The 14,877-nt window shown below is 45.8% G+C and overlaps 1 protein-coding gene across 1 annotated transcript in view; it reads right to left on the bottom strand.

Annotated features, from left to right (window-relative positions):
* The window catches only part of ror1 (receptor tyrosine kinase-like orphan receptor 1), a 332,421-nt gene extending 318,289 nt beyond the window's left edge, over positions 1–14,132 (bottom strand). The window contains exon 1 of the mRNA XM_078219199.1: positions 14,009–14,132. Coding sequence (XP_078075325.1) covers positions 14,009–14,132 — 124 coding nt within the window. The remainder of the gene's footprint in view (positions 1–14,008) is intronic.
* Positions 14,133–14,877: the final 745 nt, after the last annotated feature.

The raw sequence follows: 14,877 nt of genomic DNA, 5'->3' as shown, positions 1-14,877 counted from the left end.
CAGTATTTGAGGAGTTGTAAATGGTGCTCTGCTATCATTCCCATTTCTGACCTTATGATGAACAGAAGGTCATTTTTGTCTTCCTGAATCATACAGCCTATATTCAGGGCTGTTTTGAGGGTTGAGCTCATTTTTTGAACTCCCTGATTGACGTTTGCTATTTTGTTTAGGTTGAAGTGTATGAATAAGGACATATCATACTAAGGCACTATTCTGATATTTCATTTCTGAATTGTGACAACAGTGTAGCTTTAGTCTGTGCTTAATCCATACTATAACTATCCTGGGAATACCCAATGCTGACAAATTGAGCAAGTGTTTCCTTTCAGAGCAGTAACACCCTTCAACTTGAGGAGCACAAAAATAAATTCCCACTGCAACTTAAACTCAAGAATATAGAAATGCACATTCATAAAAACATTCCATCCACACCATTGGATAAGTATTTTTTTCCACTTCCATGCACACTTGAGTGGCAAAGCATTCCCGTAACCAGGGGCCACACAGGCAACATATTCCTTCTGCAGCTATCACATCTCACTCGCTACTGGCAACCACATAAGAGAAGCATAGCGTGATCTACTTTCCACATTTCTCCTAGTAAATAGTCTCCGTTTCACACAGTTCTTCCTCAAAAGATCCAGCAGAGTTCAAGAACTCAACGAATTGGGAACGGAAGAGTCAGAAGTTTACATGCTACGACTGCATTGAACAGCACATTTAAGGAATTGAAAAACTTTTCATCAAATCACCTTTAAAAATCTCCACCCAAAACAGTGGCATCCAGTCACTTCTTTTCATTCACTAGAGATCTTTGAAACATCCTGTCAACTGGACTTTTAAAAAATGCCTTAAGTTTAGAAAGGGACGTAACATCTTTTCATATTTGGAACAAGATTGGGTGTCAATGAAAAGACATAACTTGTACATCCCAGACAAATTCACAACCAGTTAAGTACTTTTTTCGTGTATAATCACTGTTGTATTACAGGAAAAGTGGCAGCTGATTTGTGCACAGAAAGATTTCACAAACCACAATAAGAAAATGACCAGATAATCTGTTTTGGTGGCATTTTTAGAGGGATAAATATTGACCAGAATTCCCCAGCCCTTCAAATCGTGCCATTCACCCAAGAGGGAAGACAGCATATGGGTTTAACATTTCATCCGAAAGACAGCTTCCCCAATAATGCAGAACTCCCTCAGTAAAACATTGGAACATCAGCCTCGATTTTTAAAAAGAAACTCACAAATGTCCATACTTGGGGACAGATTAGCTCCAAACGCAGGACAGCTATCTGCCTTGTTCAATCATGTTTTAGCTGCCGATGTTTTTCATTGTGGGACTAAACCTTCCATTTATTCCCTGAATGTTTAGTGGAACTGTCTTCAATTAAATGTGACTATCCATTGAATATTGTGTCTAGAACCCAGATGTTGCAGGTTCTAATCAATCACTTTGAGTAGATCCAAACCAGATGGCATCCAGCCCTTTGAGGTTCCTTACATTATAGGGATAAAGGTTGTAAGTCGTCTTAGCTTTGCCTTGAAAAAAGATTGTCAGATAACTTCTCATTTGTTCTACCCTCCTGTGATCCTTTGGTCTTATTCTCCACTTCTTCAGTCTGTCTGAACTTGGCAATTTACCACAAGCATGTCCATCGCTGCTAGATTAACATTTTCCTCACAAAATATTGAGGATTGCTTCGTTTCAAACGCATTTCAAATGATAAAAGTGGAAGTGAAATTATAGATTTTGCAATTAACCATTTAAACAGATTATGGGGGCAATTCTCCCAGCAAGCAGCACAGCGGGCCGGGAGACTCAAGTGGAGGCTGTATAGCTAGGCACCGCGGCCTCCGCGAATCTCCAGCCACCGGATTGCTGGCACCGTCAGCTCCACATCAGAAATTGGCGCGGAGCTGTAAAAATTATTAAAGTTAGAATTGCCATCTGATTCGTCTCCTTCTCGCCAGGTGTGTTTCACTCCAACGGGGTTTATAATAGTTCCTCACTTACGGGGAGCTGGCAACCTGACCCCGTTGCAGTGAAGGGAGGCCATGGAGGCCCCCCTAGGAGGTCGGGGTCAGGCGAGTGCCCCCTGGGCAATGCCAGCTTGGCAGTGCCAGCTTGGCCTCCTGACACTGCTCAAGGGGCAAAGTGGCAATACCCAGGGGGCATTTTGGCATTGCCCACTGGGCATCGGGCAGTGTCAAGGGGGTGGGGCCTTGGAGGGAGCGGAGAGAGATCTGTAGGGGTGGGGGGGATCCCGCTGCCACTCTGCACTTGGCAGTGACAGAGGGAGGGAGTCCAGTGATTAGAGCTGGCCATTGGGGTGTGGGGGGGACGGCGAGGGGTTGGCCTGCTGGGGCAATTGGGTTTTGGGGTAGGGGTGTCGCATGGCCAGCGATGCTGGGGTTGCGGGGCTGGCCAGCAATCAGAAGGCCAACAGAGCGGGCTACTGCACATGCGCCAATCTCCGCTATGACAGATCGGTGCATGTGCAGTGGCTCACTCAGCGCTATGCTGCCGGCCTCTCCAGCGGGAGATTCACGCTAGTGCACTCTGCAGTGCACATAGTATGGGAGATACATTTTGAAAATCTTGCTGAAAAGCCAGCGGGATTTACTCCAGTTTTTACGCGAATTCGACACTTAGAATTATTTTGGGAGAATCCTAACCTATATAGCAATTTTTTTTAAAATTGTCTCCTCTAAGCCTACATGTTAATCTAAATGACCAGCAAGAACTGACCTACATTCTGCAATAAATGACAATGCAGGATGTGGGCTTGTCATAACTTAAAATGCAGATACACCTAAGATTCCATGGGGATTTTCCGGTCTCGACGTGCCTGGCGCAGGTCATGTCCTGCCGATGGGTTCCACGTCACAACCCTCTCCACTGCCCACACTGCATGCACCCCCCCTCTCCCCCCCCGCCCTCCCCCCTCCATTTGTCGGTCTCCTCCCCCGGTCTGGTGGGTAAAACAGGGCCGATAAGATTGCGTGTGGCACGAATCAGATCTTTTGCCATTCTTGCAACCTTCCCGGCTCATCGCGCTGATCAACTGAAACAGCAAGCCAGCAAAATCGCAGCCTTAGTCATTTTTTGGGTCAGTTGCAGCCCATCACTTCAATTAAAGGCAATAGCTTAAGGTACACAAAATGGAGCTGAATATAAAACCACTGAAGGGTCTACACATTCCAAAGGCACAAGATTTATATTGCAGATAGTTTGGGCATAGGTTCTCCATTCAGAAAATATTGGTTTTGGGTACTTTATTTGATGAATATTGTGCCACTTGGAGCATTCTCTAGTCCTACCTTTCATGCAAACAAAATTATAACTACAAAAATAATTGTAGGGACTTCAGCACAACTTTACAGGGTCTAATTCCTTTAATTGGAAACCTACCACCAGTTACAATAAGCTGAACTTTGCTGAACACCTAGTCTGAACCATGACTTTGGTAATGGCTTGAGTTACTTACGCTTTAGATTATGCCATACCATAATTTCCTGAGTTTTTAAAAGTTTATTTATTAGTGTCACAACTAGCCTTACATTAACACTGCAATGAAGTTACAGTGAAAATCCCCTAGTTGCCACACTCCGGCACCTGCTCAGGTACACTGAGGGAGAATTTAGCATGACCAATGCACCTAACCAGCACATCTTTCAGTCTGTGGGAGGAAACCGGAGCACCCAGAGGAAACGTACGCAGACACGGGGAGAACGTGCAGATTCCGCACAGACAGTGACCCAAGCCAGGAATCGAACCCAGATCCCTGGAGCTGTGAGGCAGCAATGCTAACCACTCTGCCATCGTGCTACCCCTGCCTCACTGAGGGAGCTGTTTATCAGAACACAATATCCCCTTAAAATCAAAGCTCCAGTTGAGCAAGGAATATAGGAACAGGAGTAGCCATTTAGCCACAATTCAATGGGATCATGGCTGATCTCTGATCCAACTCAGTTTGCTGAATTAATGCTATTGTGGTTGCCACAAGCACTTAGACTGTGGCAGAATGGCACCAGGAGTAGAAGGGGAGACTTAGTAGGTTTGGTGCCATTACAGTTATGATAGCTTATCATTTAAACTAAGAAAAACTCGTGGAAGACATTGGGCAGAATTTTACAAGAAAAATTCTAAGTTTCCAGCTAGTGTGAAAATGGGAGAGTTGAAGATCTGTTTTTTGGGTGAGTTTTTACTCCCAATCTTATGCACTTAGTGCATGAAAAAATAGGCTAGGCTGTTTCTCGCTATGAGAGGCAGTGGGAAGGGCTTAGCTCAACAGCCAGCTTGATCAGGCAGCAGAGGGAACTACTGTGCATGTGCAGACCTCTGTGGCTGCACATGTGCAATAGCAACTGCAGAGGCCTGACAGAGAGAGAGATCTTTCAGGCCTCTGCTGCTGTAGCCAGCCTCAACTCAGACCCCCGCCATAATCATGGGGGCTCCCGCTGCCGATCACAAGCCCCCCCACTGCCAAGACCGATCGCGCCTCCCCCCTCCCCCACTAATCGCAGGCAGAGCGCCAGCGGGGCCCTCCCTACCTCCCCATACCGATCGCGATGCAGAGTGCGCAGTGGGACCCCTCCTCCATCCCCCCCCCATCCATGATCTCTGGCAGATTGTGCAGCAAGCCCCCCACACCCATCATAGCTGCAGAGCGCCTGCGGAATCCCCTCCCTCCCTATTGATTGCAGTTGCAGAGAGTGCAACAGCCCCTTCCCCCTTCCTGATTGGGCTGTCACTGACTGGCCCTGCCTCCATAGGCCTATCCCCCATTGCCCCCCCCCCCCCCCCCACCACAAGCTCCATCCCAGCACTGCCCAGTGGACAGTGCCAAGGTGCCAGGCATGCACTGCCAGGCTGGCACTGCCCTAAAACCACACCCCCTTGCCCTCGACCTCCCCTAGGGACCTCAATGACCTCCGGTTCTATTGGCGAGGGCAACATGACTGTTCCTGTTCATGGGGAGCAGGTGTTTTCCTCGCCGGAGAGAACCTCTTTCAGCGAGCCCGCAAAGACAAGTGAGCCCGGCAAATTGAGCGCCGGGCTCACTAAACAGATGTAAATGAGGATTTAAATAAATTAAAATAATATCTTCAGCCTCTCGCCGGAAATGGGAGTGAGGCTGACTGCGCCTGAAATCCGGTGCCGGTAAGGTCGCGAGAGCCGAGAAACCGGGCGCGATGCTGATTTCTCAGCTCTCGCCTGATTTTACCGGCTCACACCTCCCATCGATGGGCAGGGTCAGCAAGTAAAATCACGGCCATTAAGTGCTTTTTGATTTTATGATTCAGAGAAGCATTTCTGACAGTGTTTGGTTTCACTGGTGCAAGGCAGCAAAGTGACAGAAATTAAATATACCTCTCTATCTTTTGTGGGGGTAGCAGTGTAGGTTTCCAGTTCCTCATAGAGTCATAAAGGTTTACAGCATGGAAACAGGCCCTTTGGCCCAACTTGTCCATGCCACACTTTTTTCAAATCTCCTAAGCTAGTCGCAATTGCTCGTGTTTGGCCCATATCCCTCTATACCCATCTTACCCATGTAACTGTCTAAATGCTTTTTAAAAGACAAAATTGTGCCGCCTCTACTACTACCTCTGGCAGCTTGTTCCAGACACTCACCACCCTCTTGTGAAAAAATTGCCTCTCTGGACACTTTTGTATCTCTCCCTTCTCACCTTAAATCTATGCCCTCTAGTTTTAGACTCCCCTACTTTTGGGACCAGATATTGACTATCTAGCTGATCTGTGCCCCTCATTATTTTATAGACCTCTATAAGATCACCCCTAAGCCTCCTACGCTCCAGAGAAAAAAGTCCCAGTCCATCCAGCCTCTCCTTATCACTCAAACCATCAAGTCCCAGCAGCATTCTAGTAAATCTTTTCTGCCCTCTTTCTAGTTTAATAATATCCTTTCTATAATAGGGTGACCAGAACTGTACACAGTATTCCAAGTGTGGCCTTACCAATGTCTTGTACAACTTCAACAAGATGTCCCAACTCCTGTATTCAATGTTCTGACAAATGAAACTAAGCATGTCGAATGCCTTCTTCACCACTGTGTCCACCTGTGACTCCATGTTCAAGGAGCAATGAACCTGTACCCCTAGATCTCTTTGTTCTATAACTCTCCCCTAGATCAGTTGTGGGAGGCTAGGGAGGAAATTGCGGGTCACCTAGCCGAGATATTTGAATCATCGATAGTCACGGGTGAGGTGCCTGAAGATTGGAGAGTGGCAAATGTTTTGCCTTTGTTTAAAAAGGGCTGCAGGGAAAAGCCTGGGAACTACAGGCCAGTTAGCCTCACATCTGTGGTGGGTAAATTGTTGGAAGGTATTTTGAGAGACAGGATCTACAGGCATTTAGAGATGCAAGGACTGATTAGGGACAGTCAGCATGGCTTTGTGAGTGGAAAATCATGTCTCACAAATTTGATTGAGTTTTTTGAAGGGGTAGCCAAGAAGGTAGATGAGGGCAGTGCAGTTGATGTTGTCTACATGGACTTTAGCAAGGCCTTTGACAAGGTACCGCATGGTAGGTTGTTGCATAAAATTAAATCTCACGGCATTCAGGGTGAGGTATCTAAATGGATACAAAATTGGCTTCTTGACAGAAGCCAGGGGGTGGCTGTAGAGAGTTGTTTTTCAAACTGGAGGCCTGTGACCAGCGATGTGCCTCAGGGATCAGTGCTGGGCCCACTGTTATTTGTCATTTATATTCATGATTTGGATGAGAATATAGGGGGCATGGCTAGGAAGTTTGCAGATGACACCAAGATTGGAGGCATGGTGGACTGTGAGGAAGGTTATCTCCAATTGCAGCAGGATCTTGATCAATTGGACCAGTGGGCTGACGAATGGCAGATGGAGTTTAATTTAGACAAATACAAGGTAATGCATTTTGGTAGATTGAACCAGGGCAGGACTTACTCAGTTAATGGTAGGGCGTTGGGGAGAGTTACAGAACAAAGAGATCTAGGGGTACATGTTCATAGCTCCTTGAAAGTGGAGTCATAGGTGGACAGAGTGGTGAAGAAGGCATTCGGTATGCTTGGTTTCATCGGTCAGAACATTGAATACAGGAGTTGGGACGTCTTGTTGAAGTTGTACAAGACATTGGTAAGGCCACAATTGGAATACTGTGTGCAATTCTGGTCACCCTATTATAGAAAGGATATTATTAAACTAGAAAGAGTGCAGAAAAGATTTACTAGGATGCTACCGGGACTTGATGGATTGAGTTATAAGGAGAGGCTGAATAAACTGGGACTTTTTTCTCTGGAGCGTAGGAGGCTGAGGGGTGACCTTATAGAGGTCTATAAAATAATGAGGAGCATAGACAAGGTAGATAGCCAATATCTTTTCCCAAAGGTAGGGGAGTCTAAAACTAGAGGACATAGGTTTAAGGTGAGAGGGGAGAGATACAAAAGTGTCCAGAGGGGCAATTTTTTCACACACAGGGTGATGAGTGTCTGGAACGAGTGCCAGAGGTAGTAGTAGAGGCGGGTACAATTTTATCTTTTAAAAAGCATTTAGATAGTTACATGGGTATGATGGGTATAGAGGGATATGAGCTAAATGCGGGCAATTGGGATTAGTTTAGGGGTTTAAAAAAAAAAGGGTTTTGCATGGACAAGTTTTGGCCGAAGGGCCTGTTTCCATGCTGTAAACCTCTATGACTCTATGACTCTATCTTTTCATTCTATAACCATTAATTGAGCAAGTCCTGCCCTGGTTTGATCTACCAAAATGCATCACCTCGCATTTATCTAAATTAAACTCCATCTGCCACTCGTCAGCCCACTGGCCCAATTGATCATGATCCCATTGCAATCCGGGATAACCTTTTTCACTGTCCACTATGCCACCAATCTTGGTGTCATCTGCAAACTTACTAACCATGCCTACTAAATTCTCATCCAAATCATTAATATAAATGACAAATAACAGTGGACCCAGCACCGATCCCTGAGGTACACCACTGGTCACAGGCCTCCAGTTTGAAAAACAACCCTCTACAACCATCTTCTGTCTTCTGTCTTCAAGCCAATTTTGTATCCATTTGGCTATCTCACCCTGGAACCCGTGAGATTTAACCTTATGCAACAATTGACCATGCAATTGTCAGAGGCCTTGCTAAAGTCCATGTAGACAACATCAACTGCATTGCCCTCATCTACTTTCTTGGTTACCCCTTCAAAAAACTCAAATTTGTGAGACATGATTTTCCACTCACAAAGCCATGCTGACTGTCCCTAATCAGTCCTTGCGTCTCTAAATACCTATAGATCCTGCCTCTCAAAATACCTTCTAACAACTTACACGACCATCGATAAGTTACATTTTGTTATACATAATTCAAATTGTAAATCCTATGCATTGTGAATGCAGTTAATAGTGATCACAAAGTGCTCACTTTACACCTTATTACAAAGCAGAAATAGCAGTGGGCTATGAAATGCTTGAAGCAAATTAGTTTCAGTATCGTGCATACAACCTCAATGGGAAGTGGAGTCACATAGCAGATATTAAAAACAGTCATTACAGCAAATCGTCTCTTTATATTTGAATTTATGCTTATTCCTGCCCCTCAGCAGCTTCTCATAGTCATAGAGATCTACAGCACAGAAAAAGGCCCTTTGGCCCAATACGACTATGCCGATCAAATACAAATCACCCAAGTACCACCCATTTCCCAGCACTTGGCTCATAGCTTGTACACTTTGGCATCGCAAGTGCACATCTAAATACGCCTTAAATGTTATGAGGGTCTCTACCGCCACCCACCTTTCAGGCAGTGAGTTCCAGACTCCCAACTGCCTTTGGGTGAAAAGGTTTTTCCTCACACCACTCTAAACTTCCTGCCCCTTAACTTAAATCTGTGCCCCTCATCATTGATCCCTCCACCAAGGGGAAAAGTTTCTTCCTGTCTGATCTATCTGTGCTTCCCATAATTTTATACATTTCAATCATATCCCCCTCAGTTGCCTCTGCTCCAAGAAAACGACCTCAATCTATCCAATCTCTCTTCATAACTAAAATTCTCCAGCCCAAGGCAATATCCAGGTAAATCTCCTCTGCACCCTTTCCAATGCTAACACCTCCCTCCTACAATGTGGATCCCAGAACTGCACACTGTACTCGAGGACCTTGACAGGGGGGATGTGGAGAGGATGTTTCCTCTTGTGGGAGGATCTAGAACTATGGGTGATTGTTTAAAAACAAGGGGTCACCCATTTAAAACAGACAGCCGTGCGAGGGTTGGGGGTCTTCCCATTGCCCACCTGGGGTCTCAATGTCTGCTGGGGGTGTTGCTGTGAGGAGGGGGGGCTTTAACTTAGCTTTGAGATTGGGTGAGCTTTTTAAAGGGCACCCTGATCTCTGTGGAGCTGGCCTTGTGGGCTCTATCAGGACCCGCCCCATCCCACCAGAATGACAGCATAAAACACACCCCAGGTCTGTTTTAACAAAGTGTCAGATGATGTGGTGAGAAAGCCTGGTTGTGGTTCTGGAGGGAAACCTGCCAGCTTTGAGTCACAACCTGACACTTCCATTTAAAAAAAATTTCAGTTAACTCGATTTCTCTCTCCACAGATGCCGCCAACACTTTTCCTGCACCTTCTGCTTATATTTCAGATCTTCAGCATCTGCGATAACATAGATTCTTTGCAGTGCAGAAGGAGGACATTGGCTAAACGGGTCTGCACCGACTCTCCGACAGAGCACCTTATCCAGACTCACCCTCTGCCCTATTCCCGTAAACCCACGCAGGTCGGAGGTAACAATCACGAGGGGTCACGGGCTCAAGCTGAGAGGGGCGAAGTATAACTCAGACATCAGAGGGACGTTTTTTTACACAGAGGGTGGTGGGGGCCTGGAATGCGCTGCCAAGTAGGGTGGTGGAGGCAGGCACGCTGACATCGTTTAAGACTTACCTGGATAGTCACATGAGCAGCCTGGGAATGGAGGGATACAAACGATTGGTCTAGTTGGACCAAGGAGCGGCACAGGCTTGGAGGGCCGAAGGGCCTGTTTCCTGTGCTGTACTGTTCTTTGTTCTTTGTTCTATTTAGTCCAGTAATCCCCTTAACCTACACATCCTGGGATTCTAAGGGCAATTTACCATGGCCAATCCTGCACATCTTTGGACTGTGGAAGGAAATGCGAAGTGATGCATTTTGGTAGAACTAACGTAGGGGGGAGCTATACGATAAATGGCAGAACCATAAAGGGTGTAGATACGCAGAGGGACCTGGGTGTGCAAGTCCACAGATCCTTGAAGGTGACGTCACAGGTGGAGAAGGTAGTGAATAAGGCATATGGCATGCTTGCCTTTATAGGACGGGGCATAGAGTATAAAAGTTGGGGTCTGATGTTGCAGTTGTATAGAACGTTGGTTCGGCCGCATTTGGAATACTGCGCCCAGTTCTGGTCGCCACACTACCAGAAGGACGTGGAGGCTTTAGAGAGAGTGCAGAGGAGGTTTACCAGGATGTTGCCTGGTATGGAAGGGCTTAGTTATGAGGAGAGATTGGGTAAACTGGGGTTGTTCTCACTGGAAAGACGGAGGATGAGGGGTGACCTAATAGAGGTGTATAAAATTATGAAAGGCATAGATAGGGTGAACGGTGGGAAGCTTTTTCCAAGGTCGGTGGTGACGTTCACGAGGGGTCATAGGTTCAAGATGAGGGGGGGAGGTTTAACACGGCTATCAGAAGGACGTATTTTACACAGAGGGTGGTGGGGGCCTGGAATGCGCTGCTGGGCAAGGTGGTGGAGGCAGACACACTGGGAACGTTTAAGACTTATCTAGATAGCCACATGAACGGACTGGGAATGGAGGGATACAAAAGAATGGTCTAGTTGGGACCAAGGAGCGGTGCAGGCTTGGAGGGCCGAAGGGCCTGTTCCTGTGCTGTATTGTTCTTTGTTCTTCTTTGAAACCAGAGCACCTGGAAGAAACCCACTCGGATACGGGGAGAATATGCAAACTCCACACGGGCAGTCACCCATGGCTGTGTTTTGGTATGTGTATTTTGCTTTTATTGTGAAAGAAATAGATTTAGAACTGTGAGTTTCAAAAGGAGCTTTCCCCTCCCCGCACCCCCAGTTTGCTCAAGGTAGTGACGTCATTTTCTGCAGGCACGAGAAACCCTCCAGGGTATCTCATACATAGGCACGGGCAGTGAGTGTGGACAGCCCATTAAACTGCCAAAACCTGATCATGTCCTTATCCAAATATCACACGCTTGAATAACGATCCCAGGTTGATTTTGCCTTTCCTTGCTCAGAGTTACTGTGGCTAATCTCACTGTCTCTGCCACTGTTCCAGTCGCAGATCAATTATCTTAGCATAGATCAGGAACCTGCGCAATGTGTCTGATCTGTGTGGTTCAGAATAACACCAAGTCTGGTTTATTTAACAGTAAACTCATCAAATTTATCACCAACCTGTTCAGAAAAAGACACGGCATTATTCAAGCAATTCCAGTTAGTGTATACCAGTGAAAATAAATTGACAAGTGAATATGTTTCTAAAATGTTTTCAAAGCAACGACACTTCAGGTCAGCAGAGTTACACAATGGAAATCTGATCAGGAACATTAAGGCCATTGCTTGACAAACAGCTACTTACTTCTGCCTGATGTGGCTGGTAGAGTTTCATTCAAGGTTCACACTCAGGGAGCTGAGATTAAAGAGGAGCACTAATGGATTTCATTGGGAGTGTAGGATGATCAAAGCCGCTTTTGTGTACATTTTGAGGGCTGATAGTGTAAGATAACAAGATTTTTAATTCTATAGTCTACAAGGTATTGATTTCAAGAATTTTAAAATCAGAATTGTAAACATGCCAATTTTACAAACCAGCAAGAGATGACCAATAGTTTCATTAATACTGGCATTTGCCTGTCCAGAAAGCTAAAACAGCCTGGAAAGCTAAAACGGGACATGTGAAAAAAAGTAATTGTACCGAAAGTGCAAAGGGCCTCCTATTTCGATAAGGACCTCTTCCAAAAAATATTGATGTGCAACATTTTACTTGGTACATTTTATAATATTTGATAGGGCAGCACGGTGGTGCAGTGGTTAGCACTGCCACCTCAACTCCAGGGATCTGGGTTCAATTCTGGGTGATTGTCTAAGCAGAGACTGCACGTTCTCTCCGTGTCTGCGTGGGCTTTCTCCGGGTGCTCTGGTTTCATAGAATCGTAGAATCCCTATAGTGCAGAAAGAAGCCATTCCGCCCATCGAGTCTGCACTGACCACAAACCCACCCAGTCCCTATCCCCATAACCCCACTTATTTACCCTGCTAACCCCCTGACACTAGGGGGCAATTTAGCAAAGCCAATCAACTTAACCCGCACATCTTTGGACCGTGGGAAGACATTTAAGCACCCAGAGGAAACCCATACAGACACAGGGAGAACGAGCAAACTCCACACAGAAGGTGATCCAAGCCGGGATCCCCTCCCACAATCCACAAAGATGGATTGGCCATGCTAAATTGTCCCTTAGTGTCCCAAGATGTGTAGATTAAGTGGATTAGCCATGGGAAATGTGGCGGTTACGGGGATAGAGCAAGGTGTAAAATTCTCTGTCAGAGTCGGTGCAGATTTGATGGACCGACTGGCCTCTTCTGCACTGTAGGAATTCCATGATGATATTTTGGTCCCACACTGAATATTGTACTTTGTCTGGAAAGGAAGGAACATTTCCTCAAATGTTTTTGAATATTTTTCTCTATTTGAAAATTCATAATTTTCCTTTCAAATTAAAACTTATTTTTCTCTCAGTTATTGAGAAAATCTATTAACAGAGAAGAAAGTCTTTATTTTCTATTTTTCACAGAAACATGCTGATTAGCAAGTAAGATTTGTACCGAGCCATGATGATAATTTTCAATTAGACCAATGGTTGGCAAATTTGGAATTGTACATATTTCTTTCAGCAGCTGCCTCTACCCCGTCTTCTGCAGGCAAAGCTGGAACTCTTCCTCCACCCTATGTCATGCCAGTATTCTTCAGCCTCAGCTGAAGCTACTTCTCTTTTCATCTTCTAAACTCCCCTTCCTTACCAGTTCATACTGGCACTTCATCCTTGGCCCACTCAGTTCATGCAGCTAACATACAGGCCGAACCAATGATCGGAACGCCAGCCGAGAATAGGTCTTCAGCTGACTTTCTGGCACTGTGGTTGATTTTCATTGAGGGAGTGTCGAGAAAGCAGATTTGCTAACACCCTAATAAAGGGCAGCACTTAAACAAAAGCAAAATGGAGGGCAGCGCTTGTTGCTCCTGCTGTGCCACTGTTACTCCCTTGAGGCTGGAGGTCTTCACTCCCACTTATCACCATGATAGCAGACTGACGGTTAGTGATGCCTTGAAAATACCAATACATCTTCTCCATCAAATTCTCCAAGGCAGAGCATATGTTTGAACACAGAGGATGGAATTTTCCCATCCTGCCCGCCATGGGAATCATAGCAGGCGGGGATGGATCATGCGAAGGTCCGTTGACCTCAGGCGGGGTTTTCTGGTCTTGCGAGCCTGGCTGGAAAATCCTGCCCAGAACAGGATAGCAACTACATGGGCTTTCACCAAAGCTGCAACAGCTGTGAACATTTACCCTTGTCTTGAGGATAGAGCTACAGACAAACTGAAGGTGGTAACATTCTCCAAAGTAGATTGCAGAGTGTTGGGGACCTGGGGTATAATATTATATAGGCTGGAAAGAAATTCCTGTTCACGGAGGCTTTTTGTTTCAAAATCTCCGAAGCTGACATTTCTGGAGGCTCCATAATTCTTAACGTTTAACTCAGACAGCATCAAGAGGTTAGGTGTTCACGCCCTGCTATATTCTTCTCCTTAGTGTTGTGCACTGTCTTTTCTTGGGGAAAGAGCAGGCAGAAATTGGCCTGTCAGCACTCATTTAATTGGTGCGGCAAGTACCCATAGATCTCCAAAATGGAATCCATTATGTGCGCGTACCTGTGTGGCAAATCACATCGGAAGCTCGCTTGGTGAAGGCATGAACATCCACCAAAAATATGCACAGCAGAAAGATCATGACGTCAATCATTGTGCAATGCTGATTTGATGCCAGCGGAGCCATTTTGGAATTCAATGCTCCACCTTGTACAGCTGAATGCACATTCGTAGGCATCCACAGATAGCAACCCTCCTATCGACTTGCCCCCATCAGTGCTATTTAAATCATGGTCGACAAGTATGGCACGTTTTGGGAACCTTGAATAATGAGAGGTATTGTGAGCCTAGTCACAGAGAAAAAGGAAGCATTTGTCAAAGCTAGGAGGTTGGGAACACGAAGCAAGTGTAGAATACGAGGAAAGTAGAAAGAAACTTAAGCAAGGAGTAAGAAGGGCTAAAAGGGGTCATGAAAAAGCATTGGCCAGCATAATTAAGGAAAATCCCAAGGCTTTTTATACATGTATAAAGAGCAAGAGGGTAGCCAGGGAGAGGGTGGGCCCACTCAAGGACAGGGGAGGGAATCTATGCGCGGAGCCAGAGGAAATGGGCGAGGTATTAAATGAGTACTTTGCATCAGTATTCACCAAAGAGAAGGACTTGGTGGATGATGAGTCTGGGAAAGGATGTGTAGATAGTTTGAGTCATGTTGAGATCAAAAAGGAGGAGGTATTGGGGTTCTTGAGAAACATTAAGGAAGACAAGTCCCCAGGGCCTGATGGGATATACCCCAGAATACTGAGAGAGGCAAGGGAGGAAATTGCTGGGGCCTTGAGAGAAATCTTTGTATCCTCACTGGCTACAGGGGAGGTCCCAGAGGATTGGAGAATAGCCAATGTTGTTCCTTTGTTTAAGAAGGGTGGCAAGAATAA

The sequence above is a fragment of the Mustelus asterias genome, chromosome 8, assembly GCF_964213995.1.
Source record: "Mustelus asterias chromosome 8, sMusAst1.hap1.1, whole genome shotgun sequence".
NCBI classification, from domain to species: Eukaryota; Metazoa; Chordata; class Chondrichthyes; order Carcharhiniformes; family Triakidae; genus Mustelus; species Mustelus asterias.
This window is presented reverse-complemented; position numbering and strand designations above follow the sequence as displayed.